At 41.0% G+C, this 27,173-nt stretch overlaps 1 protein-coding gene across 1 annotated transcript in view; it reads left to right on the forward strand.

Annotated features, from left to right (window-relative positions):
- The window catches only part of Smap2 (small ArfGAP2), a 43,142-nt gene that overhangs the window by 7,632 nt on the left and 8,337 nt on the right, over positions 1-27,173 (forward strand). The window contains exons 2-5 of the mRNA XM_048350994.1: positions 21,636-21,769; positions 23,833-23,918; positions 25,192-25,270; positions 26,375-26,461. Of these exons, the coding sequence (XP_048206951.1) occupies positions 21,636-21,769; positions 23,833-23,918; positions 25,192-25,270; positions 26,375-26,461 (386 nt within the window). The remainder of the gene's footprint in view (positions 1-21,635; positions 21,770-23,832; positions 23,919-25,191; positions 25,271-26,374; positions 26,462-27,173) is intronic.

Below are 27,173 nucleotides of genomic sequence, written 5' to 3' on the forward strand. Positions count from 1 at the left end.
GCCTAGCATGCATGAAGTCCTGAGTTCAGTTCTTCAGAAAGAGCCAGAAGTGGCACACTGACCAAGTGGTAGAATGCAGCCTTTAGCAAAAAAGAAGCTCAGGGACAGCGCCCAGGCCCTGAGTTCCTCAAGCCCCAGGACTGGCAAAACAACAACAACAACACAGTATTTCTGTATTAATTCATTTCTGAAGTCATGATTTGCCACACTTGCCATGTCCCTTAGAATGTCAGTGTATGAAGGCAGGAGTTTGGGCCTGTTTTCCTTACAGTGGTCTTCCTAGTTGTGGATAGGGCTTGGTAAGGTCAGGCTCAGTAAATCTTTGGATGAATGAATAAATGAATGAATGGATTTTTGTCATCTATAAATCTTTTCTTACAAGAAAAAAAGTTTATTTTTCTTTATTCATGGGGCTTGAACTCTGGGCCTGGTGTTGTTCCTGGGTTCCTTTTGCCACTTGAGCCACAGTGCTACTTCCAGCTTTTTCTGTGATAGTTGGAAATAAGAGCCTTATGGACTTTTCTGCCTGGGTTGGCTTTGAACTGTGATCCTCAGATCTCAGCTCCTGAGTAGCTAGGATTACAGGGGGTGAGCCACTTGTACCTGGCAAAAGAAATCTTTAATAGATGATCTGAACAATTGTTTTAATTCTTAGGAAACTTGTTTTCTGAAAAATAATTTTTGAAATCTGTTTCATTGTGCCTGCTTGAAGGTCCTCTCAGGACAGTTAGGGACACAGAAAACACACTGGTCACATGAGCAGGAGTTGAAAGCAGGACATGGGTTGCTCAGATAATAGGAGGGCACAAGAGCTAAATTGGCTGAGGACCCCCCCCCCCCCCCCCGCTTCCCCGGATTAGCAGTATCTGGGAGCTCCTGTGCCACTGAGGAAATTAGCAAGCTTTGGTGTGACTATTGGCCAGAAGCTTTAGCTGTCTGGTGTGAGAAGCATGGGAAGTGGAGCTGTCCAGTGGCAACTAGAACCCAGGCCAGGTAAGAGAGAACCTGGGCCTCTTTCTTCTTGCCACTCATCCCAAGTCCCTCCCTCTGAGAGAGCTCATCCAGAAGTCAGTTGCCAAGGGAGGCTAGTAGATGTATTTCCCTCTTGTAGAGTAGAATGAGGGTAGGATCTAAGCACAAACAGGTAAAGACACAAAGGCACTTGAAACATCTCTAAGATTAAGAGTCTTTCTCCTATATGAGTTATTTTGGAGAGATAAGAAGGGCCTTTGGGTACATACAACCTGGTATGTTTCTGAAGGATCTTGACTTTTGCTGAAATCCTCCTAGGAAGTAATGTAACAACTCAACCATAGCCTGTGTAATTAGGGTGTCTGACTAGGAAATTAGTTCTGTTGAAACTGCATTTGACTCTTGCCAGCTGCCAGAAATGATTTATCCTGTGGTTACTCAGAAAAGTTCCCACCTTGTTAGTTTTGAGTTGAGCATGGTATATCTACCTTGTCACACATCCATTTACAGCTGGATGATTGAGTGAATAGCACATAGGATGCCCAGAGTTTTGGAGCTGAGAGCTTTAAAGCATGGTACAGCTTAGTCTTTCCTTGATTGTACTGGGACTATTTTTCTCTGTGCTGCACATAGTTTTAACTAGTCTTTTGGTTGGTTGGTGTATAGATAAGCACTGGATGGGACAGGTGAGATCTTTGAACCTATTTTCTTCTAACCTAAGCCTGAAAAGTATTTTGCCTTGTAAGGAATGTTGTTGCCATCCTGTTTAAAGATGAAACTTCCCAAAGTATTGCTGTAATTTTCTTCTTGATTATAAAAGCATTTGCTATTTGTGATATGAGTTCAGCACTTTCTAAAAGCTTTTTTTTTTTTTTTTTTGTCAACCAGGTCACCCGCATTTGCGCCCTTGTTATATTAATGGAATTGGTGGAACTAGGCCAGCAAAGGGTTTCAGTGAAGTGTGTTTGCTTTGGGGCTGATGTTCCTCAGAGGCTACAGATAAGGGGGTCTCATTGTTGGAGTAAAGTCACCAACTGAAAAAAGTCACCTATGTTTCATCATTTTTCACTGTTCTCTATAAAGTTAATTTCTTCCTGACAGGATGTTACGGTAATTCACAGATATCATGAAAATGTACTAAGCCTATCTGCTTCCCAGAGTCTCTGTTCTTTTCAGCCAGGCCATTTCAGCTTAAAGGTTCATCTGTGCCCTTTGGAAGCTTTATGTTTAATAATTACAATATTTCAGTGCTGTGTTTGACTCCTTTCTCAAACTGTCTCCTTCCCTGCCCTACTCTTCTGGATCCTATATTTCCCCACAGGCTTTGTGATTGCAGATCCATTGGTGGCTGAGCGGCAGGTCCCTCCCCACAGTGGAAAACCCCTGAGATGAGCCAAACCTACCTTCAGCTGTGGCCATCCAGCAGCGTAAGGTTTCCCTGGTGATTGTCTTCAGTTTGTGCAGTTCCTCCTTCTCTGATCCTTCCTCTCTGTGACTGGAATTTACCCTGGAATCTCACCTTTGTAACATTTCCCCGGGTGGTGATACACTTTTATTATCATTGCATCTTTTCATGTTCAATTAATGTGAAATGATTCTTAGACAGTTTCTGTTACCATCTCCCCTGCCTCGTGATTTCCTGTAAGTATTCCAGTTTGCTTTAAAATGCATATACAATACAATTTACCTAAACACTGGATTTTATAAGCCCACTAGAGACTACTAATTTCAAGTCAGAACTTTCCAAAGAAGGAATTTCTTGGGCCAACATTGGATCCCTCTGGTTTTGTGTAATTTTTCCTCAGTCCCAAACCAAATATGTAACATTTCCATTTTATGAGGTATCGAGAATAGTGAAACAAATGTAAAAGGGACAGAGAAACCTGTGCTCAGCTGAGCTAAACTGTCTTAGCACAGTGATTGCCACAGATACTGCAGCTTGAACTTTTTTCAGAGTCATATTGTCTTTTGCGGTAGCTGTTGGTGATGGAAAGACCATAAATCCCCACGGCTGTACCCCACAGCTTACATGTTTACATGGGGGTTATATGCTAAGTCCACAGTCTATTTTCACCTCATTTGCACACACAGCACATTGTCTTAACTTCTTCCTCTTTTCTTGTCTGACTGGAAGTCCCCGAATGTGTGGATTTAGAAATGAGTTCTCTAGTGTTTCTTTGAGTTTCAAATTTTTGCTTTAATATTGTTTAGATTTTTTTTTTTTTGCCTTTCAAGAATAATTTCTTAACAGACTTTCCTATGTAAGTGGGTGACTGCTTGGGCTGTAGTACAAAGCCTTGGGGGAGGGAGCATTGGCATCTTCTTGTTGATACTTTAGCTCATGTGATAGCTGATAGCCCTTAGAGGAGAAAGAGGAAGGAAACACCCTGTTCTTACCATGATGCTTTGTTCAGAATAGTTGTAAACAGCAGAGCTAATGGAAATGAATTTGAGTGTGACGGCTGACTTGAAAAAGAAAAAATTAAAAAATTCAGGCTCTTCTGCTGTGTTGAAAACATTTTTACCCAGAGTAACTGTTTGGAACAGGACTTTCTCTTTCTGAAAGTGGATGCAAGGAACTAGGAACTCTGGCAGCTGAGGAGAAATTTGAGGGAAGGTCTTTCTTCAGTACACCTGCTGTTAGGAATGCCTACCACTTGCCAGGAGTGAGCATCAGTGCTCCATTACATGCAGCTCTGGAACCAGGAAGACTCATGCTTATCCCCTTGGCTCTGAGCCTTGTCTGTGAGCAGCCTGACACAAGTCACTCAAATTGAAGGCCCATATTATGGCACAGTAAAAATAAGTCCTAGTTTCATTAGTCTTCTGTGCATTTAAGGGGGAAATTTGTTGCCATGGCAACAGACTTCCAAACCACTTGAAAAACCTTACTAGCTGGGAAGAAGGAAAGTTCTTGTGTTTATTATCTAAACATTAAAAAAGTCAGAGCCTTCATCTTTTCTGATTATGAAAACTACCCATATTCATAATAAAAATAATTAAAACCCCAGAATCATGCAGAAGATAGTTCCCATAATTCTCATCACTTATTTACTTGAGTTTATACCACAGTGATTTTATGTCCTTGTTTCACTTAACATGAGCATTCATTTAAATACCTTCATTATAGTTTTAACATGAGGGTGTGGATATATTTTATTAACTAAGTGATAAACATTTGGGTTTTCACTCCTTTTGTATTATAAATAATAGTGCAATGCAGTTTTGGTTGCTGCTAGAGTGATGAATTATTTCTGCATTTAGGTTTGAGTAGGCCTGAGGTCCTCTAATTTTAAAAAGTTGGGGGAGAGGGTACCTTGTGGGTTGGGGGCTATCATTGAGAAACACTTTGTGACAATATAACTCTGTTGAAACAAGGAATTGTGAGCTGGAGAGAGCCCCGGTTTGATCACAGGACAGCTTTATGGGCACAGCAGAGAGAGCTGGGCTGCCTGTTTACAGTATATGCCCGGTATAGGAGAGTATTGTACCATTGACTAGCCTCTTAGAATGTTCACACAGTTGACCTTAACTTAAATTCATCCACTGGGAAGGTGGACTTGAGGCCCCATTTTGGTAGAAAAGGGATAAAATGGCTTCACTTATTGTTTTGAACAAAGGCTTTCCTTAATCTGTAAATGAAGACAGAAACTATATCTTCATATCTGTACATCTATGTACCCACTGCCCACTGTCTGACAGTGTCTGTGTTCCCTGTGTGAATGGCATTATTCATTAGTATGTGCTCAGATCATGTTATTGTTTTGCTTGTTTTTGACAGTCACCTTCATCCCATTAATTCAGATTTGAAGATCTGTGACATTTCAGGAGGCTGAGCAGGTGAATTTCTTGGTTGCTTTATGCAATTGCTTCTTTGCACTGTTTCATTTGTGTGCTTCAAGCATCTGTGCTGCATTGAAAGCTCAAGCCAGTCACGAAGCTAACCTGCTGTCCTCTCTGTAGGAGGCTTCAGTGTGACACATCATTTTTGGGAGAATGTAGCAAGCATGTGAAATGGGAGGGCGAAATAGCAGTCCTTTAGCCTTTTGTGGAATGAGAGTAAATAGTCACTGTTCTTAGGTTCCACAGAAATGAATTAAAAAAAACAACAACCCAACTTTCTAGCAGTTTTAGAATCTCTCTTTGTATCAACTGGAACAGGTTTGTTTCATTTGAAAAACTTTACTTTGGCTCTTGTGAAGCTGTGATTATTTTCCTAGAGAAAATAACTCCTGGCTTGGGCTCTTCTGCATAATGTTTCCTGTGCACGATTTTTTTTTGCCCACGTGGCTGACATCTTTGTCCTACCTCCTGTGCACTGTTTGACCTGTATACCTCATTATGCTCCATTCTGAGACACATAGGATTTAAAGGGTTGTCTTTTCTTTGCAGCCAGGCAAACCTCCATCTTTTGCCTTTCTCCCTTAAGGCAGAGCTGTTTGGATGACTAACATTTAGCATGCAGCTGGGCTAAACATTTGTACTTTGATCCCAGAATTCATTTCTGTGCTGCCGTTTGTTTAGAAATGACAGTTCTCTAGCTTGTTTGGCTTCGGTTGTGATTCAGTCACTGTGTGTTTGCCATTGGTTGGAAAAGCAGCTGCACTTCATTGCAGAAAGAAATTCACGTGTCCATAGCCTTGCGCAAAGCTCATTTGCTGACTGGTTTTGTGTAGGGCCTCTGCTCAGGTGAAAGGCATGTGCTTTGCTGGGAATGATTGAAAAACGTTTTCTGCATGGGCTAGTCTAGTGTGTTACACTCTTCTCCCCTACCTGGGCTTCCTTTGGGGGAAGGGCATGTAGATGGGAAGTTGGGGAGGTAGGTAAGTCTCCACACTCAGCTACTGAACTTCTGAGCAGCAGAATGCGTCTTTTGCTATAACAATAAAAAGAACAGCTAAGTATGGTGCCACACACTATAATAAACCCAGCTACACAGGAAGCAAAGGAAGGATGGTCACAGTCTAAGGTTGGTTCTGGGCAAAAAACAGATCCAAACTGAAAAGTAAACTAAAGCAAAAAGGTCTGGGGGCTGAAATAATAAGAGTACCTCTCTAGTAAGTGCAGAGTTCTGAGTTCAAAGCTCAACACCACCCCCCACCCCCACCCCCACCCCCCAAAAAAAGAAAGAAAATGACTTTAAGAACAGAATATGCTTTTTAGAGATAGGGTGTTGCTATGAAACTAAGGCTGGGCTTGAAAGATGACATGTTCCTGCAAAACCTCCTGACTATAGGAGTAACAGGTATGTGCACCATGCCTGAATAAGATATAAATTTTTAGTGGCAGTTATTAAGCATATACTATGTATAACACATATTCAAAGTGTATAGAGATGCTTCTAATTCCAGTCCCCTGATCCTTTCTTCTATGAATTTGGGCAAATAATTTGACCTCTCTGGATATTTGTTTCTCCAACTCCACTTGGTCTAAAAAATCCCTGAAGTTCTTCCCACTTTCAGAATTCTATACTTGTTTCAGTCAGCTTTCTGTCACTATAATGAAGTAACCATGGAAATTCTCTCTCTCTGTCTCTCTCTTTCTCTCTCTCTCTCTCTCTCACGAGTCCTGGGGCTTGAACTCAGGACCTGGGCACTGTCCTTGAGCTTTTGCTCAAGGCTAGTCTTGAGCCACAGTGCCAGCCTTTTCTGTTTATGTGGTACTAAGGAATGGAACCCAGGGCTTCATGTATGCTAGGCAAGCACTCTACCACTAATCCACATTCCCAACCCTAACCATGGAAATTAACATGAAAAGAAGAGGTTTAGAGGGTCTAGTCTAAAACCAGCTGGTCCCTGGACTTTGTGACACATCATGGCCAGAGCACCTAGTGGAGTAAAACAGCTTACATTTTGAGCCACAAAGCAAAGAGGAAGAGGGTCCTAGAGCATCCTTGGAGGGCAAACCCCCATAACTTAAGATCCTCCCTCTCAAAGGTTCCACCATCACCCAGTACTACCCTGTGGTACAGCCTTTAACACAGGAACACTTGTCCTGTATCTGTTATAGAACAAGAGAAATATTTTCTTTATATTTCCTTATATCTCTTTATATTTCTTTATATCTCACCTGTCTCAAATTAATTGGCTTAAAACTGGTTCCTCTAGAGTAGGATTTCTTGGCCTCTGCCCTATTGACAGTTTGGATAATTCCTTGTTGCAAGGGCTTTTTTTAAGGATGTTTACCAGCATCCCCTGGCCTCTGTCCACTAGGTGTTTAGCATGTCCCCATCCCCTAGCAGTGTGACAACCAAAGATTTCGCCAGACATTGACACTGCCTCTAGAGAAATTGCTTCAGCTGTGACTCATTGGTCCAGAGGGAGAAGAGTGAGAGTATTTGAATATGGTCTGTTTTTGCTACTGCTACTTATTATGGTTTTTTTTTATCAGCAAGTAAGTATTTAGTGTCTACTATGTGCAGGTGAATGCCAAGACGATTATGATAATAATCCAATTTAATGATAACAACACCAAGTTTTGAAGTGTTAGGAACACTTGGCTGACTTTGAAGTGATTGTGTAGCTGTAAGCACACCTTCCCTACACATCTGTTTCTCCCTGCCTGCTGTTAGCCACTGGTTGGGGTGGTGATCAATGTGTATGCAAACATTTAATTGCAAAGGCTCTCAGGTCAGGAGCACAGAGTTTATGAGTTACGGATCAAGATGCAGTCTTGCACATCCAGAATGCAGTGGTGGGCCTACCTAGGAGGAGAAACTTATCTGTTGTCAACTTGACAGGGTCAAGAACTTTTCCTAGGGATGGAGGATGAAGGTTTGTCTCATGAGTCAGTGGCATATCACCCTTCTTCCATGCTCTCTTCTAAAGATTCGGCACTTTCCATCTTCAGTTGTTTCTTGAGGATATGAATAGATCCTATTTGTTGCAAAGAGGAAGTTAATGCCTTAACCTTAAGTAACCTAAAACCTATAGAGAGCCAAGTGTCCTCAGAAGGTGAAGAGTGCTGGCAAACGAAGTTCACATCTGTTACCTGCAGTGAGGTCGTGGGTGCTAGGAAATTAGTGTAATTATAATGTCAAGTTTTGAATTATCAGGCCAACTTTGCCTTGCTCACCTAGTTGTTAGCTCAGTGAACCCTGTGCAAACCCACTCTCCCTGGCCTTCCAGTAGCCATTGAGGTAATGATTAAAATATAGTAGATTTCTCAGGAGAGCCACCTTTTGTATTCATTCTTCTAAGATGTGAATTTGGCTTGAATAACTTGGAATTTGTCTTCATTGACCCAATTCTCCTCATCTCTTTAAACTTGCCGTCTTTGCTGGGTCAGGCACAGAATGGTTTTCAGTGGGGCAGATGTTCTGTGGACATCCTCTCTGGAAATCCTGAGATACCAATGCCATCATTCTGACACATAAGCCTGTGTCAGCCCCAGTCTTCAGCTCCTGGCAGGCTCGGCATTCCATTCCAGCTGAGCCTTCACTGGAGTAACTACCCATATGGAGATCTTCAAGCCAAAACAATTGTTTGTACTGAGATAGTCTCACTGTTTGGCTCCTTCCTGCCCTCAATGAAAGCAGCTTTTTTTTTGTGTGTCTTCCTTCTCCCCCCACCCCCCTACAGAGCCACATCTCAGCCACCCCTCTTCTAGCTTATTCATTAATGCTTGAAGCAGGGGCTTTGCGTAGAGGAGATTGGGAAGAGCCAAAATATCCTAGGCTAACCAGAAGACAAGGAACATTATGGACTAACTCCTGCCTCTGACTCTCTTTGTAGAATATTTAACTTCATGTGATTTTCTAGGTCACGTCAAATGTAGTTCACATAAGGAAAAAAATACTCCTACTGGGTTTTAAAAAGGTAAACTAAATTAGGCAGTTTTGTTACCCAAAGAGCTGACCGAAATAAGTAAAGGGAAAAGTAAAACACAACAACAGGACAATCATGAGTAAGTAAATGCTCAGGAAAAGCTGCAGAGTACTGGGAGAGTCAAGAGTAGGAACAAGAAAAGTCTTCGTTGAGAACGTAGCTGGAGCAAGCTTTCCACAAAAAGATGCTTTCTCAACAGAGGGGATGGCCTCTGTAAGGCTATCTATAATAGACCTTGGTAATCAGAAAGTGTAGGATGTTCTTTTTTTTTTTTTTTTTGCCAGTCCTGGGCCTTGGACTCAGGGCCTGAGCACTGTCCCTTGGCTTCTTCCCGCTCAAGGCTAGCACTCTGCCACTTGAGCCACAGCGCCGCTTCTGGCCGTTTTCTGTATATGTGGTGCTGGGGAATCGAACCTAGGGCCTCGTGTATATGAGGCAGGCACTCTTGCCACTAGGCTATATCCCCAGCCCTGTAGGATGTTCTTTAAAGCCTTTTCCAGAGAACATTTAAGTTAATAGCCTCAACGAATATCTTCGGATTGATTTCTGCTGATAGTCTAAGTGGTTTCTATTTTTCTCATTCCAAATTGCCATTATCCACCTAATTTACCCTAAAAGTAAACAGGCAAATTTAGCATCTCCAGCACAATTTCAGTGATGGACTAGTTGGTGCTCTTTTTCATTGACAACTGTATTCACTCATTTGTTCAAGTTTTCCAGCATTGCTCTCAGTTCCTGTACCCTTTGCTTCCACCTTGGGGTTCCTTGGGGATCGCAGTTCTAGTCTTTCCTGAAGGTAAGTGTAAGTATTACAGCCATGCCTCCCCCCACTACTCCCCTCAGAAAAGATTCTCTGTTTGCCTGAGATGCTTTTATTGTGTTTAGGTGCCAGCTACAGGGGAATAAAGGGCTTTTGAGTCACTTGTCTCCTTGGAGAGGGCCTACCATCATTTCACTCTGTAAAATAAATGCTTAGGGGGCTCTTTTTTATTGAGAAAGGGTACTGTGTAGTCAAGTGAAGAGTTAAAACTGTTCACATTTTATTGAGTTTTTTTTTTTAAGTTTTTAATGTTTTGGTGGTCTTGGGGCTTGAACTCTGGGCTTGAATGATGTCCCTAGCTCCTTTTGGCTCAAGGCTAGTGCACTACCACTTGAGCTACAATGCCACTTTCAGCTTTTTCTGTGATTAATTGGAGATAAGAGTCTTGTGGACTTTCCTGCTTAGGCTGGTTCTGAACCATGATCCTCATATCTCAGCTTCCTGAGTACCTAGTATTACAAGCATGAGCCACCGGTGCCCAGTGAGTTGTTTTATTTATTTATTTTTTGAAACAAGTTCTCACTGTGTAGCCCAGGCTGGCCTTGAACTTTTTGCCAGCCCTGGGGCTTGAACTTGGGGTCTGGGCACTCACTATCCCTGAGCTTTTGTGCTCAAGGCTAGCAGTCTACCATTTGAGCTGCAGCTCCACTTCTGGCTTTTTGATGGTTAATTTGAGATAAGAGTCTCATGGACTTTGTTGCTGGGCTTCAAATCACTATCCTTAGATCTCAGCCTCCTGAGTAGCTAGATTACTGTTGCCCAGCTAACATGACATTTTGATATATGTATACATTGAATTTTGCTAGGGTCAGGAGGCTTCCTGGTAGGAATCAGGAACTTAACCATAACTGAGAATCCCCCTATCTGTTTTGTATCTGAGTCAGAAAAATGCCTGAGATATGTGTAGGTAGGAACGACTTCCTTAGGTTTCTCAGCGTGGTTAGAGCCTGGCAACTGTGCAATTTTAAGGGGAAATGATGCCACAGTTGATATATAGAAGTGAGTAGAGGAGTAACTAGAATTGATTATAGAAAGTCCTAGATGAGGGAGAAATTTATGCCATACTTAGAAATTTGGAGTTCAATTGGCAGTGGGAATCCAGTTACATGTCTTTATTTGGGACAGTGACTATGAGAACACACCTTGGAGCTGAGCGCTTGAGATCTGAGTATTGCGGTTAGAAGCCAGACTGGGCAAGAAAATTCATGAGATTGTTGTGTTCAATTCATCACCAAAAAGTGGGAAGTAAAGCTATGGCTTAAGTGGTAAAAATGCTATCCTTGAGCAAAAGAAGGTCAAGCACAATGCCCAGGCCCAGACCTCAAGCTCCAGGACTGACATTAAAAACAAAACACCAGAGCCAACAAAAATTTTTAAGTAAGAACCACCATGCCCTGTTCCTCCTGAAATCTTCTGGGGACTAGAGTTTGATTAATTAGATGGCTCTTTATTTATTCCTAGGAGCCTCTAGTATCAACTAGTTACCTCTACTGCTGGATGGACAGAGAGGTCACAAGCCAACCTACTACAATACATCCTCATAAGCAATAATAAACCAAGGAAGGAAGATTGACTCAGCACTAACTTTACTCAAAGTAATTGAATGAATTTTAGACTTAATCATTACTGTTTTTTTAAGCAGGCAGATTTTTAGAGATAATCTAGATAGGGAAATTAACTCTCAGAACCTTGAATTGACTTGCTTAAAGTCACAAAGCTAATTAATATTATAGTTTAGATAATTCTTATCTTTAGCTCTGTGGATTGCTGGGTCAGGTACGTAACCTCAGATATGTTCAAACATGTCACAGGACCAGTTCAGAACAAGTATCAAGTTTCCTCAGGTTTATAGCAATCATGTAAGCAGCAGCAGGCAGAAGAAAGCTGTACCCGCTCTACACATGAGCCCTTTGGCTTTCTGGCCCTTTGGCTCTTTTACTGCTTTGGGATTTTTATCCTTTCTGTGTTCCTTTTCGCTTTCTTTTCAGTTATATTTCATTTGGTCATCCTTCCTTGCCCAGGACTGAGCAAAGTCAAGGTAGCTGCTTTGTGGTAAGCATTACTGACAAGCTGAGAAAAATGGAGAATGCCTCTTTCTTCTTCTAGACTTCAGTCTGCCTCCTGTTGACTTCTTACTGTTACAAGTTTGTTTGTTTTTTTTTTGGCCTGTCCTGGGCCTTGGACTCAGGGCCTGAGCACTGTCCCTGGCTTCTTTTTGCTCAAGGCTAGCACTCTGCTACTTGAGCCACAGCGCCACTTCTGGCCATTTTCTGTATATGTGGTGCTGGGGAATTGAACCCAGGGCTTCATGTATACGAGACAAGCACTTTTGCCACTAGGCCATATCCCCAGCCCACAAGTTTTAATGTCTTTTGAGAAAAGCACTTGGAGCTAACTGTGGCAATAGGTATAGATGCACCTTGATTGTCCTTTCATCAGTGACTACTTAGTGGTGTTCCACTTCACTAACCTTTTACCTTTCTCTGTTACCTGGTAGGAAGGTCAGATTGCTTTGCTTTACCTCCACTGATGTCATAACAATCTAATTGCTACATCTGTTCTTTTACTGATACCCTTGATTAAGATAGCTCATCTTGACTTGTATATTGGTTAAATATATGAGTAGTTTCTTGCCTCTGTTAGACTGTCCAAACATCCATCTTTATCTTGCATACTTTGATATTTCAAACCAATACAGGAGTTGTAGAAAGCACTAGGAGACAGAAGCAATAGGAAGGAGCTGAATGTGGAGTCTCTTCCTGAAATCCAGCTATAATCCCAGTTTTAGCGGAAATCAGAAGAATCGTGGTTCAAGGCCAGCTCAGGCAAAAAGGTAGCAAGTCCCTCTCAATAAACTGGGTATGGTAGTATAGGCCTGAAATGCCAGCTACAAAGGAGGCATAGGTAGGAAGATTGTGTAATCTGAGGTGAACACCTGGGCAAAAGAGTGTGAGATCCTATATGAGAAAAATTGTCTATAGAATTATCCCAGTGACCCATCTCCCCCCTCAAAAAAAGCCACCCCAACCTGTGACATTAATGTATGCTAATAATTCTTTAATTGCTAAAGTATAATCTAGAAGTGTGGCTAATGTGGTAGAGTATGTGACTACTAAGTTCAAATCTCAATACTATTTTTTAAAAAGTGCCAAAAGAGATTAATGAGACTCAGTAAAAGAAAAGCCTAACAATCTGTGCCATGGAGGTAGAACCAGCTACCTTTTGCAATGGTTTCTAGTTGACCTAACACCACACGAGCCAGGTGGACACCTCTAAAAGCATTTTCAGAATCCAGTGGGAAAATGGACCCCATGATTTCTAAAGTCCTAATTTTAAATTCTTTAGCTTTTTTCCTTACTCAGCCTTAGAAATGTTTCAGTTTTCATTGTCTCAAACATTTAGAAAGCTTCAGTTCTGCTCTTTCTTTATATGTATGAAGGTGGACAGTGTCTGGCAAACAGGAAGTGCATTCTTGCAAGATGGCCCAGATGGAGGGACTTCTCTTGTAGAGCCTTCTGAGAGCAGAGGTTGATTGAGCAAGCTCTTATTTTGGTTTCATGGTTCCTTAAAATGTTTGTTCTTACAGAAGTTCAAAGTTACTGTTTACTGGTATTTTAGAAGAAGGAACTAGACAAATCTCTTTTGTGCAGCTGGAAACAAGCTGGTAAACATGCCTCTTCACAGCTATGCTTAGTTTCTCTTTAAGATGGTGCTGCTGTTTCTATGCATGGGTCAGAGAATGGAGGCATATAAGGATGGAAGTTAAGGTTTGTTCTTAAACCAAATGCCAGGCTAGGGATACAGCTCAGAGGTAGAGCACTTGCCTCCTTGCAGCGTGCTAGGTTTGATCTCCAGTACTGCAAAACAAAAACAAGCCCAGCTTCTCATTTACTTTTACTTCCAAATTTTGTTCCAGTTAATGACAGGCTAAGTCAAAGAGACCTGACCTACCTCTATTTAAAAGAACAGCTCATTGATTTCTGTTCTTCCTATGTATATATCACATTTAAATTAATTTTCAATGCCAGTTCTAGACTCACCAACTGAATTTGATCCAGTGTTTTTGTTTTTTTTGCCAGTCCTGGGCCTTGGACTCAGGGCCTGAGCACTGTCCCTGGCTTATTTTGCTCAAGGCTAGCACTCTGCCACTTGAGCCACAGCACCACCTATGGCCATTTTCTATATATGTGGTGCTGCGGAATCGAACCCAGGGCTTCATGTATACGAAGCAAGCACTCTTGCCACTAGGCCATATTCCCAGCCCTGATCCAGTGTTTTTGGTTTATGAACAGCTTGACAGCTCCAGAAGTTGATTATTTCATTTTGCCTTTCCAAGCCATTGGATGTCAATAATGAAGTGTGATGGTTAATTTTGTTAACCTGATTCGATTTTCTAAGATTAGAAAAGCACACCTCTGTAATAAAAAGCATACCTGGATATTCTCTTACAGACTGAAGTGGGAGAAAGCCCTGAATGTGAGTGGTAACATTACATAGGCTGGGGAAGGTAGAATGAAAGAGGAAGGAGGAGGCAGGCCACAAGCACAAGGCATTCTACTTCTTGGCCACGGTGATGTAGCTGCCACTTGGTCAGGCCCTCCCTGCCATGATAGTTCAAAATCTCTGAAACTGTGAGCCAAGATAAATCTTTTCTTCCTTGTTTTGCTCTGCATGTTGTTACAGTGACTAACTTGGTAAGAGACATGAAAATTTTCATCTCTAGAACTGTAGTAGTATAAAGGCCCTTAAGGCTTACTGTCCACTGGGTTAATATGTGACCGTCATTTCTCTACCACTGCTGAGAGCCAATTATCCAGTTGGCCTCTGCCCCTTCAGAGATTTTACTACTTCTGGATATGCTGCATTTGTTTTCGCATAGCTGATTGTTAGAAAATTATTTACTAGAGTGTGCTAAGACCAGCTGCTAAGCATTGGTCCTAGTTCTGCTTCTGAAGCCTTGACAAAGTAGGCTCATCCCATTTAGTAAGCCTTTGGGGTCTTGAAAACTACTACCTTCATTTTACCAAACAGGAAAAAACGATGTGCTTTTATGTTGCTCATCGATGAGTTCCTTTAATGAGTATTTATAATGTGTCATCTTTATTTGTAGCTTGTGCTAAACGTTTAGGATATATGAAGAGGGATATGGTTCTTGCTTTCTAGAGAAAGCAGTATATCTGGAGAAGGGGTGGGGAACCTTGTTTCTGATGGCACTGTTTGGATACTTATCATTTATGGGCTATATAGAATCACTATTTTTATTTTATTTTTTCCAGTCCCAGGGACCTAGGCACTGTCTCTAAGCTATTTTTTCCCTCAAGGCAAGCACTCTACCACTTGAGCCAGAGCTCCACTTCCAGCTTTTTGATTTGTTGGGGATAAGTGTCTCATAGACTCTCTGTCCAGGCCAGCTTTGAACCACGATCCTTAGATCTTAGCCTCTTGAATAGTTAGGATTTACAAGGGTGAGCCATTGGCACCTGGCCATACAGATTTATTAATGCAGACGTACAGCCCAAGAGCAGCCAAGGAGAGCTGATGAGAACCATACGTGCCTGTCCTGTCATGTACCAAACGATTTGGGCCAGAAGTTCCCACCTCTTGACTAGGGCAAGAGTCCTGTAAATTACTGACTTTAGTAAGTTACTAAGTATTAGAAGAACAAAGTATGCAACTACTGTTAGCTTTGTAAAGAGGGTCAAGATTTATTCCATGGGAAGGCCTCATAAAAGAGGTGATGTGGGCTGAATTTTGAGGTTGAGCAAGGAATTGAGGAGAAAGCCATTCTGGGGAGAAAGAATGGCACAGGCCAAAGTGTTATGTGTGAGTGTGTATTGTATTATAGAATGAAGCTTGCTCAGCAGGTGAAGATGTAGGCCATTGGTGGGCTTTATGTGTTCTGTTTAGGACCTTCTGATTACCTGATAGCCAGTAAGGAAGGTTGGACAGTTGTTTTGTTTTTAGAATATCTTTACTGTTAGGGCTGGGAGTATGGCTTAGTGGTAGAGAACTTCCTTAGAGTGTAGGAGGTTCTGGGTTTGATTCCCCGCACTGCAGGAGAAAAAACCATATATACATACTTTTTTTTTGTTTTTTAAAACTTTATTTTAATGTAACTATGCTTACAGAAATACACTCGTATCGGTTAATAGAATGCAATTTAACTTTAACTTACCCTATACAATTTCAACCAAAAATATTGGTAAATGGTTTACAATTTATATACATACATTTATACCATTATTTGTCATTTAAAAACTAATACAAGTTCATAATACCAGGACTTGAACTCCTAGACTTCATACTTACTCATTATTTTTTTGCTCTTAGATGGCACTCTGCCACTTGAGCCACAATTCTAGCCCTCTCTTTATTTTTTAAAGACAGACTGAAGATTATATAAGTGAAAGGGGTAAGGTTTGGGGCTTGCATCTTTATAATGTAAGGTTTGTTGGTGACAGAAAGTGAGTAGGAATTTGACTGAAATGAGATGGGTAAGAGTTGGTTATTTCCAAAGCTGGCAATTAATTATTCTCTGCTCTTCTTTGTTTGATATTCTTCATGTTAAAATGTAAAGAAGCAAAAGAAAAGGTGGAAAATAGATTGTGATACAGGGGCTGGGGATATAGCCTAGTGGCAAGAGTGCCTGCCTCGGATACACGAGGCCCTAGGTTCGATTCCCCAGCACCACATATACAGAAAACGGCCAGAAGCGGCGCTGTGGCTCAAGTGGCAGAGTGCTAGCCTTGAGCGGGAAGAAGCCAGGGACAGTGCTCAGGCCCTGAGTCCAAGGCCCAGGACTGGCCAAAAAAAAATAGATTGTGATACATTGCAGATTGAGGAGGAAAGAAAGGATTTTTTGTTTTTGTGGGGTTTTTTTAGTGGTGCATAGGGCCTCACACATGCTAGGCAAGCACTCTGCTACTAAGCTAAATCCTGAGCCTTAGGAAAGGCTCATTTGAGGAACAAACATTTCAGATGAGATCCTCATGATGTATGGAAGTTGGCCTGACTACAAGCGATGGTTGGTGGTTGGGGAAAGAGCTTTCTAGGCAGTGGGAGCAGTGCACGCAAAGGCCTGAAGTAGAAAGGACTAGTTGGTGTCCTTGAGGAAATGAAAGAACTCTGGCCTCTTAGGAGTTGAGAGGCTGGGAACATGGGCATGTGCTAGGCATATAAGACTGTGAAGACCATGTTACAGATTTTGATCTTTAATCCAACAGTCATAGAAAGAAGCCTGCTGGGTAGAAGAGTGACAAGGTGGGTATTCTTTTTGAAGAGTTCAAGATGGCCATTTTGTGAAGAGAAGATTTGGTTTCAGTTTTGGGGGAGAAGAGAATGCAAAATCACAAAGGTATTCGGCAATGATGTCAACAAGTTTAGAGAACAGTAGTACAGTGCAGGAAAAAAGGCTATTGGTTTGGCAGATATTGTGGTCATGGTGATGTGGGGTTGAAGGACAGAGGTTTTAAAGATGAAAACATTCCTTGACAGTTTTACAGATTTGTCATGTTGAGATCTGACAGAAAATGAGATAATAAGAGTGTTTTGAGCTGGGCACCAGTGGCTCATACCTGTAATCCTAGCTACTCAGGAGGCTGAGATGTGAGGATCATGTTCAAAGCCAGCCCAGACAGGAGTCTATGAGATTCTTACTTTTAGTTAGCTATCAGAAAGGTGGTAAGGCGAAGTGGTAGAGCACCAGCCTTGAGCAAAAAAGCTAGGGGACAACATCCAGGCCCTAACACCCAGTACCAGGAAAAAGTTTGATGCAGTTGAATGGGTGGGGTATAACTGATGGGTAGAGAAGAATGGGAAATTATGTCACCACATTTAGAGAGATTGAGAGCTTGGTTTGAAATATGCTGTTTAGGAAATTCATACCAATTTACATTTTTACTTCTATGTTTGAGACTACACAGAAGGTTTGTAGTACACTTTCCTTGAAATTAAAAAAAAAATCTCATCTTGATTGTCTCTGCTGTTATATTCTTGGTACTTAACAGATGGAGTACCAATAACTAGTACCAAGAGAAAGAATACTTATAGGTGAGAGGCTAAACGATCTAGGTAGAAATATAGATTTTAGAAATTTCTGGGTACATTCAACAGACTTTAGAAGTAAGATGAAGAGATTTGTCTCTCCTCTGTCTTACCCTGACCGTTGAAAAACTTTCCAACAGATCCAATTCAAGATATGGATAGCCATCAGTTTATTTGTGGTTTTCTCCTAGACATTTTATTTGTCTGGAATTCCACAGATTAGAGACTAGACAACAGTAATTATCACATTAGCTTGAAGATGTCTGTAACTGTGTTCTTCGGAGCCCCACTAGTCCTGCCAGCTTTGGTGATAAGAATAGTTTTAGCAAGGGAAACTTACAGTAGAGCGGCAGTAGTTACTCAGCATATAGACATGTCCAGGAGTTGAGTATAAATTGAATATCAATTACATATTTTCCATTTTACAAGTGGAGAAACAAGTCCTAGAGAGACTTGTCAGAATGCATGCAATTTGTCCAATTGAGCCAAGATTTCTCCATACAGGACTGGTACTTTCTACTATGGTTTCTTGACTGATCAGCCAGATCTAGGTACTTTCCTCATTTTCATGAGTTCTTTGTACAGAGTGACTGTATGTGACTTCTGGTACACACAATGCCTGTCCTATGGCTCATGTTGAATATGTTCACACCACTGTGACCTGTTTCTAGGGTTGTGCTATCACTATCAGTTTTTGACATTTGTCTGTCCCCTTTGTTTTCAAAATTGTTCAGAATATTGCCTGTCAGCTTCTCTTTCCATTTTCAACTTAATTTCAAGAGAGTGTTTTTCTCATGTTCTCCTTGGCTTAAATTGCCAATGACTTGTAAACCCCTGGCTGATCTTTTCAAATATACCAGCCATATTAGGCTGGCCTTGGGGCAGCAATACTAATGCTGTAGACTCCAGTACCTACTTGGGCCATGCAGGCCTCTTCCTTTGTGTATGGTTGTTGTATAACACCATGACAAGGTACATAGCAGAAGAGGGGCACAGGTCGGGGGAGGGGGAGATTAGTGTATTGTGAAAGAATATTTTGAGGGAAATAAAGGCAATTACTTAAAATTTCATATATATATATATATATATATATATATATATATATATATAGTCTTGGGGCTTGAACTCAGAGCCTGGGTGCTATCCCTGAGCCTCTTTCTGCCCAAGGCTAGTGCTTTACCACTTGAGTCACTTCTGGCTTTTTCTGAGTATTTTATTGCAGTTAAAGGTCTGTCTCGTGGACATTTTTGCCCAGGCTGGCTTTGAACTGCGATCCTCAGCTTCTGAGTAGCTAGAATTATAGGTGTGAGCCACCAGTGCCCGGCTAAAATTTCATATTTTCTACAAGACTGAAATGAGGTCCAGTTTACTATAATAACTGTGTTCCTGTACAACGTGTTACATACCTTAAAAATATAAAAAAATATATAGCTGGGTGCCAGTGGCCTATGCTTGTCATCCTAAACTATTCAGGAGGCAGAGACCAAGAATTATGGTTCAAAGCCAACCCAGACAAGAACGTCCATTAGATTCTTACTTCCAGTTAACTACCAAAACACTAGAGCTGAAGGTCAAGTGGTAGAGCACTAACCAGACAGTGCCCAGGATCTCAGCGTAAGTCCCAGGACTAACAAAGAATAAATAAATTAAATAAATAAAAACAGAAGATACTGGACCCAAGATAAATTTTTCTGATAGTCAGTTTTGGTTTTGACATTTGAATTCATATTCCCATCTATAAAGCAGCATTCTGTAGTGTTTAATAGAGTGTTGGGGTATACATGTGAATGAGTTATATTGCCTTTTTGTTGTTGTTCAGGTTCTTTCTGTTGCATTTGTGTAACATCCAACCACAGGGAAGAAGTGTGACACTTTACATGCTTATTATTTTTATGGAAAACTATGCAAATTACCCTAGGGGTCTGAAGGGATTAAAGATCTTTTAAGAAGATAAACCTGAGCCTACCAAGATAATGGCAGTAAAGTATTAGGATAACATTTCAAGCAGAGACCACCACCTAGTGGTGATAGGAAGGATTTGACTTCTGCATTTAACCATTGTAAATGAGCATTAGTTTTGGTCAAAAAATTATATGCTTATAATGACTGTGGATTCAAATTAATATTAATAATTTTTGCCACAAAATTTCTAGCATTAATTTTTTAATAATTCTGTCAAAATCCACAGGCTAGGCAATGGGCTGTAGCTCAGAGTGGTAGAGCCTTGAGTACAAAAGCTCAGGGATAGAGCCCAGGCCCTGAGTTCAGACCCCAGGACCAGCACAAGAAGACAAAAATAAAAAGAATCCACAGGCTGACCACGCATTAATTAGTAGCTCATGCCTGTAATCCTAGCTATTTGGAAGGCTAAGATCAGGAAAATCACGCTTCAAAGCTAGCACAGGCAGGAAAGTTCACAAAACCCCCTTCTCAACCAATAGCTAGACACAGTGGCTTGTAGCCTGTCATTCTAGCTACATAGGAGGCTGAGATTCAGAGCCTCAAGGTTCCAGGCCAGCCCAGAGAGAAAAATCCTTGAGACTCCATCTCAATGGAAGAAGCCAAATTCCAGTTACAGGGGAAGCATAAAATAGGATCACTGTCCATATACAGGCCCTGGCAGGAAGCAAGACATTATCTCAAAAGTAACTAACACTTAAAATGGTGAGAGGCATGGCTTAGCAGTACAGTACCTACCAAGCATGAGGTGCTGTGTTTAAACCCCAGTACCGCAAAAAACAAATCCATAAGCGACTGATCAAGGTACATTATATGTATGGATATTTCATAATGTAACTCCCTAAGTAAACTAATATATGCTAACAAGAAAATCTTCAAAATTCTACACACCAAATAATTGTCTGTGTCCCATAGAGCTGAAGTGTTATTCCAAAACCAAGAAGTGTTATTACTGTTTATCTTGGTAGAAAATCAATTAGTGTCTTTTCACATTTGTGTTTCAACCTCAAATTCTGATATTATGCTTGTTTTATGTAGTAAATTTCTGTGGAATGATAGAGAAGGAAATATTCTAGATTTTTCAGTCTTTGTCAAATGTCATGTAAAAAATAGGTCACTCCTATATAAAAATTATAACGAGGAGTTTGAGAATTTTCCCAAATCATTACTACAATGAGCAAAGTTGACAGGGAATAGGGACAATTCTATAACAGTTTATTAAAATTCATGCATGAGCTTTCTGTTTCAATAAAGATAAAAATAATTGGATTCTTTAGCAATTTTGAATCCGGATAATTCTGTGGTAGGATAAAGTATAAGGACACAAGCCCTAGAAGAGAGGATCCCATTAAGTTAATGTGGATGCATATTTTATAGGTCTGAAGGGGAGGAGAGGATAAAGTCTTTGGTTTCAGGTTAAGCCTTTGGCTGGCCTGCCATATCTGTATCTTTCTTCCTACCAGGAAAACTGAATCCAGACCCACCACCCTGCAAAGTCTTTTGAAGGAGGGCTATTCATATAAGGTGCTGGGCTAAGTAGAATTCCACAAGACTTTGCACTGTTCTCGTAGAATTTTTCTACAGTTAGCACTGTATTATAGCATCTGCATTTCAACACTCATCAGAACTCTATAAAACTGTTCTATGCACAAATGCCCACTTATTGTATAATTTCACTTTTATTAAATGTCCAGAATTGGTAAATCCATAGAATGGAGATAAGAACTTGCCACGGGTTGGATGGTAAGGTTTGGGACTACTGAGGAGTACCTATTAATAGGTTTGGGATTTCTTTTGGGTGATAAAAATGTTCTGGAATTAGTACTGATTATTGCATAACTATGAATATTCTAACAGTCCCCATGTGTACTCTTGAAAACAATAAAAGATGATTGTAAATATTCTTTCACTCTTGTTCTAGCAGATTATTCTGCTTTATAATCTAAATGTTACAGTTTGGGCCTTTGACTATTGTTGTAACTTGTACTTGATTATCTTGTTCTTGACCTTCACAGGACCACGATGGGCCTCCTGGAACATCGGTGTGTTTATCTGCATTCGATGTGCTGGAATCCACAGGAATCTGGGGGTGCACATATCCAGGGTAAAATCAGTGAACCTCGACCAGTGGACTCAAGAACAGATTCAGGTACTTAAACCAAGAGCCAGCTGCTCCCATATAGCCATGTAAAAGTAGCTTTCAAGGAAAGTCAGTGTGAGCATAAAGGTCAAGTTCTTATACCTTAATAGAGAAATTTTTGTCTTTCTACCTACATCTTATTTCTTTCAAAATACAAATAACTGGGTGCTGGTGGCTCATGCCTATAATCCTAGCTACTCGGGAGGCTGAGATCTGTGGATCACAGTTTGAAGCCATTGCAGGCAGGGAAGTCTGTGACACCCTTATTTCTAATTAGCCACCAAAAAGCCAGAAGTGGAGGTGTGGCTCAAGTGGTAGAATGCCAGCCTTGAGCAAAAAAGCTTAGAATCATCACCCAAGCTCTGAGTTCAAGCTCCAAGACTAGCATGAAAAGCAATAACAATAAAACAAAACAAAACTACAAACCGTCTGTGGTCTAAGACTTCATTATGACCTAAGACTTCATAGGTTCATTAAGGCATTAAGAGGGAACTTCCCATTATTTTTTAATACTCTTGGCATTTACAAACCTAATATTTGTAGTTTCAGATATAGGCAGTCACTTAAAAAAAAAAGCTAACAATAAACAAAAATCCCTGCTAGCTAGTAATATAGTACTTGTCTAGTGTACATTAAGTCCCCAGTACTGCCAAAGAATAAAACAAAACCCAAACACCTTCAAATCGATATATTCCAACATTTTACTGTAAAAATACACATATGAATCTTGCTTGTTGCTTAGATGGGTGGACTGGGAGAGAGGCATTTAATAAGTTAATGATCCAGCCAGCCTAAATCTGTGCCTGATGTAGCTTCATTGTGCTTTATTCCCTTCCTACACTGAAACTCTTTAATTAAAACTCCTGTCCTCTTTTGGGAGGTAGAAAGGGAAGTTTCCCAAAAATTGGTGATGGAAATAACAAGTTCTTTTTATTCATTTGTTTATTTTTTGGTTGTGGGGCTTGAACTGTCGGTGTGGGCGCTATTCCTGAGGTCTTCAGCTCTACCACTTTGAGCCACAGCACTACTTCTGGTTTTCTGGTGGTTAACTGGACTTTCCTGCCTATGTTGGCTTTGAACCACAACCCTGAGATTTCAGCCTCCTAAGTAGCTAGGATTACAGATGTGAGCCACCGGCGCCTGGCAAGAAGTTATTCTTTATGAGAAACAGCTCAGAAATTTGTATTTATGGATCATTAAAGTTCTAAAAAGACAAGTTGCATTTTTCATTTGCACATTACTGTATCTAATGAAGGAGATTATATGACAGAGAGGTATGTAATTTGAGGGCTTGGGGGATTAGAAGACTTAAAAAGTTCTTGGTGGGCTGAGAAATGTGGCTTAGTGGTAGTAGAATGCTTGCCTAGCATGCATGAATCCCTGGGTTCAATTCCTCAGCACCACATAAACAGAAAAGGCCAGAAGTGGCAATGTGGCTCAAGTGGCAGAGTGCTAGCCTTGAGCAAAAGAAGCTTAGGGACAGTACCCAGGCCCTGAGTTCAAGCCCCTGGACTGGCAAAAAAAAAGAAAAGAAAAGAAAAGAAAAAGTTCTTAGAGTTGGGTATGGTGGTGCATACCTGTAATCTCAGCACTCAGGAGGCAGAGGCAGAAGGATTACAGGTTTGAGGCAAGACTGAATTAAGGGCTGTGTTTCAAATGCCTAATGGGAAGCATACCTTCGTTGGTAAGAGAGCTGCTGAATAGGTTAATTAATAGTAAAAATTTAGACTAATGCCCATTATTACCTGCCAGATACACATTTTGATTGGTAGCTATGTATCTTGGATTCTCAAATGTAATGTTAAATTATTACTGAATTAAATGTACTTTGGCTGACAAATCCTTTCTTAAAAAGAACTCATAAAAAGGGGAAAGTTTGCTCTGGGGGCAATTGATGGGGAATTCCTAGTAGGATAGAGAGAATCATGTATTAGAAACCAGCCATGCATAAGCTTAAATCTTGGTTCTGTTGTTCAGACGTGATTCTTTGTACTTTACAATGTAAGAATTGGATGAGAAGCTTTTCCTTTTGGATCTGACAGTCTGTGTTTCTACATTGTCTTTGATTACAGTGCATGCAAGAGATGGGGAACGGAAAGGCAAACCGACTTTATGAAGCCTATCTTCCTGAGACCTTTCGACGACCTCAGATAGACCCGTATCTTTTCTGGAGCAATTTAGAAGGCTGAGTGGTATTTTGATGTCTGGTGAGAGCTAGACAAGACTAAGATCTCTGGTCTGCCTGGGCCACTTCCTGTGGATTAGTGAAAGGCCTGAGTTTTCCTCTCTCCTGCAACCAAGACAGAAGAAGCACATGTATACCTACTGATGTTGGAATTGTTGGAGATGGGGATAACTCAGGAATTAGGACCACAGTGAGTTTACTATGAATTTTTCCATGAAATGGAATGGAAAATTTAGATATCTGAAACTGTTAATGTGATTTAAAAATAGTTTGCTGTATTCTCTTGAACCCTAGCAGTTAGCAAAACTTTCTTTCTTTTTTTATTCTTTTGCCTTTTTGGGGGCTTGAATTCATGGTCTGGGCACTGTCCCTGAGCTTTTTTTTTTTTTTTTTAAAGCTCAAGGCTAGCACTCTACCACTTTGAGTGACAGCACCATTTCTGTTTTTCTGGTGTTAATTGAGGATGAGAGTCTCACAGACTTTCTGCCCTCAGCTGGCTTTGACCCTTGATCCTCAGATCTCAGCCTCCTGAGTAGCTAGGATTACAGGTATAAACCCATCTTGCCATTCATTTTTATTGCCTCTTTATGTCTTACGTAAAAGAATTAACTGTTGTTGGGCTGAAGAAATGGCTCAAGTGGTAGAGTACTTACCCAAAATGGGCAGGGGAGAATTAACTATTGGTGATCAGTTTATTAATAAGGTTCTTCCTCTATTCCCTGAACAGGAAATAGACCCTAAACACAAACCAAACCTCAACTTGTTTCTCAAGATGTAGTTTGTGGACTACCATGTTGAGTTTGCCTTTTGGTGAGTTCAGGTAGAATCTGGAAAATGCAGGTGTAGGGTCCCACAGAAGAGCTACTGATTAGAATATGGCAATGGGAAAGAAGTGTTTATGTTTTTAAAAGATATTATTATCTGTTAAGTAATTTGTACAGTGTTTATGTTTTGGATGGGTACTTAGGTTGTCTTTGTTTGAGGTCCGTTGATCTAGAGGCTTTAAAACAGATCATTGTCTGCTTTCTCTATATTCTAGAATGGCCATAAATGCCTCTGGTGTCAGTGTGAAGGTTGTCATCACTGTAAAGGGAAATCAGGAAATAATGATTCCTTGTGGTAACCAAATAAACTGCACATGAAGAGACAGGAGTCATGTAGGGACTCCATGGACTACAAGTTAACCTTGTATATTCTTACTGTTGGAGAGATTTATTTGATTCATCCTTAATAAGCTTTTTTGCAGAGCCGTTGAGGGGTTTATTCGAGATAAATATGAGAAGAAGAAATACATGGACCGAAGTCTGGACATCAATGCCTTTAGGGTTGGTTGTAATTCTTTAAATTATATACATACATGTTTTTGGTAGGACTTGAACTCAGGGTCTGGGTGCTATCCCTGAGCTCTTTTAGCTCAAGGCTAGCACTCTACCACTTTGAGCCACAGCTCCATTTCAGACTTTCTAGTGACTAATTGGAGATAGGAGTCACATGGACTTTCCTGCCAGGGGATGGTTTTGAACCATGGTTCCTCAGATCGCAACCTCCTGAGAAACTAAGATTACAGGCGTGAACCACCTGCATCCACTTAATCTTTCAAGTCGTTTTTATAATAAATAATTTGCTTAGTAATCAGATCAGGGAACCTGTAATCCTAGCTACTCAGGAGGCTGAGATCTGAAGATTGCAGTTCAAATCCAGCCTGGATAGAAAAGTCCCCATGAGAATCTTGTTTCCAATTAACCACTCAAAAACTGGAAGTGGCGCTGTGGATCTAAGTGGTAGAGCACTAGTCTTGAGCAAAAGAGCTGGGGACAGCCAGTGCCCAAGCCCTGAGTTCAAGCCCCAAGACTGACACACACAAAAAAAAAGACACCAAAAATGCAGTATCAATGGAGTATCAAAATACTCCAACCCGGGCTGGGGATATAGCCTAGTGGCAAGAGTGCCTGCCTCGGATACACGAGGCCCTAGGTTCGATTCCCCAGCACCACATATACAGAAAACGACCAGAAGCGGCGCTGTGGCTCAAGTGGCAGAGTGCTAGCCTTGAGCGGGAAGAAGCCAGGGACAGTGCTCAGGCCCTGAGTCCAAGGCCCAGGACTGGCAAAAAAAAAAAAAAAAAAAAAATACTCCAACCCACAACTTAATACATGCAAAAGTAGAGAAAGCCACTTATTGAGTCAAGACCATACAATACCAAGCAGAAACTTTTGCCTTAAGTATAGGCAAGGCAAACCATCAGTGAATTCTTTCCCTTGTTCTGTATTTAAGATATTAGTAATCCCCAATTCCTAAGTACCTTTCTCCTCCCTCCCTCCCTCCTTCCCTCCCCTCCCCTCCCTTCCCTTTCCCCCTCTCCTCCCCATCCCCTCCCCCTCCCCTCATATTAATGCTAAGACCTTCATTGTCTTTTAAAATCATTTTAGAAAGAGAAAGATGACAAGTGGAAAAGAGGGAGTGAAGCAGCTCCAGAGAAAAAAATGGAACCTGTTGTTTTTGAGAAAGTGAAAATGGTACGTGGGAACGTGATTGACTATATGGATGGATGGTTTGGGGAGTTTACATGTGAGGACGAAAAGGGCTGAAGGCTTAATGGCTAGTTATGTGTGTACATGGCAATACATATTCTATCATTGCACCTGATATGTGCAAATCAATTTGCCTGCTGCCATTTCTGTTCCCCATTGCCTGTTGAAGCTTGGTGTGTTCTTTGCCACTTCTCTTTGGGGCTTGGGACTGCATCTGTTCTCTCTGTACATTCATGTCAGAATGCCACATCTGTGTGACACCTTCCAAACAGACTCCACCTCTACATTAGTTCTTCTCTTGCTAGAACTTCTGTACCTCACTTTCCTTCTGCAGTTAAGAGCAGTCAGGGGCTGGGAATATGGCCTAGTAGCAAGAGTGCTTCCTTGTATACATGAAGCCCTGGGTTCGATTCCTCAGCACCACATATATAGAAAATGGCCAGAAGTGGCACTGTGGCTCAAGTAGCAGAGTGCTAGCCTTGAGCAAAAAGAAGCCAGGGACAGTGCTCAGGCCCTGAGTCCAAGCCCTAGAACTGGCCAAAAAAAAAAAAAGCAGTCAGAAGTCAGGCCATACTGACTTCTTTTTCCAGGACACACTGCAGATCTCATAGTAAAAACTTAAGAGTCCTGGGAGAGGACTTTTTTTTACTATTGCTTAAGAAGGAGTTTTTTTGTTTTGTTTTGAATCATCACTGAA

This window comes from Perognathus longimembris, chromosome 7, assembly GCF_023159225.1.
Source record: "Perognathus longimembris pacificus isolate PPM17 chromosome 7, ASM2315922v1, whole genome shotgun sequence".
Lineage (NCBI taxonomy): Eukaryota > Metazoa > Chordata > Mammalia > Rodentia > Heteromyidae > Perognathus > Perognathus longimembris.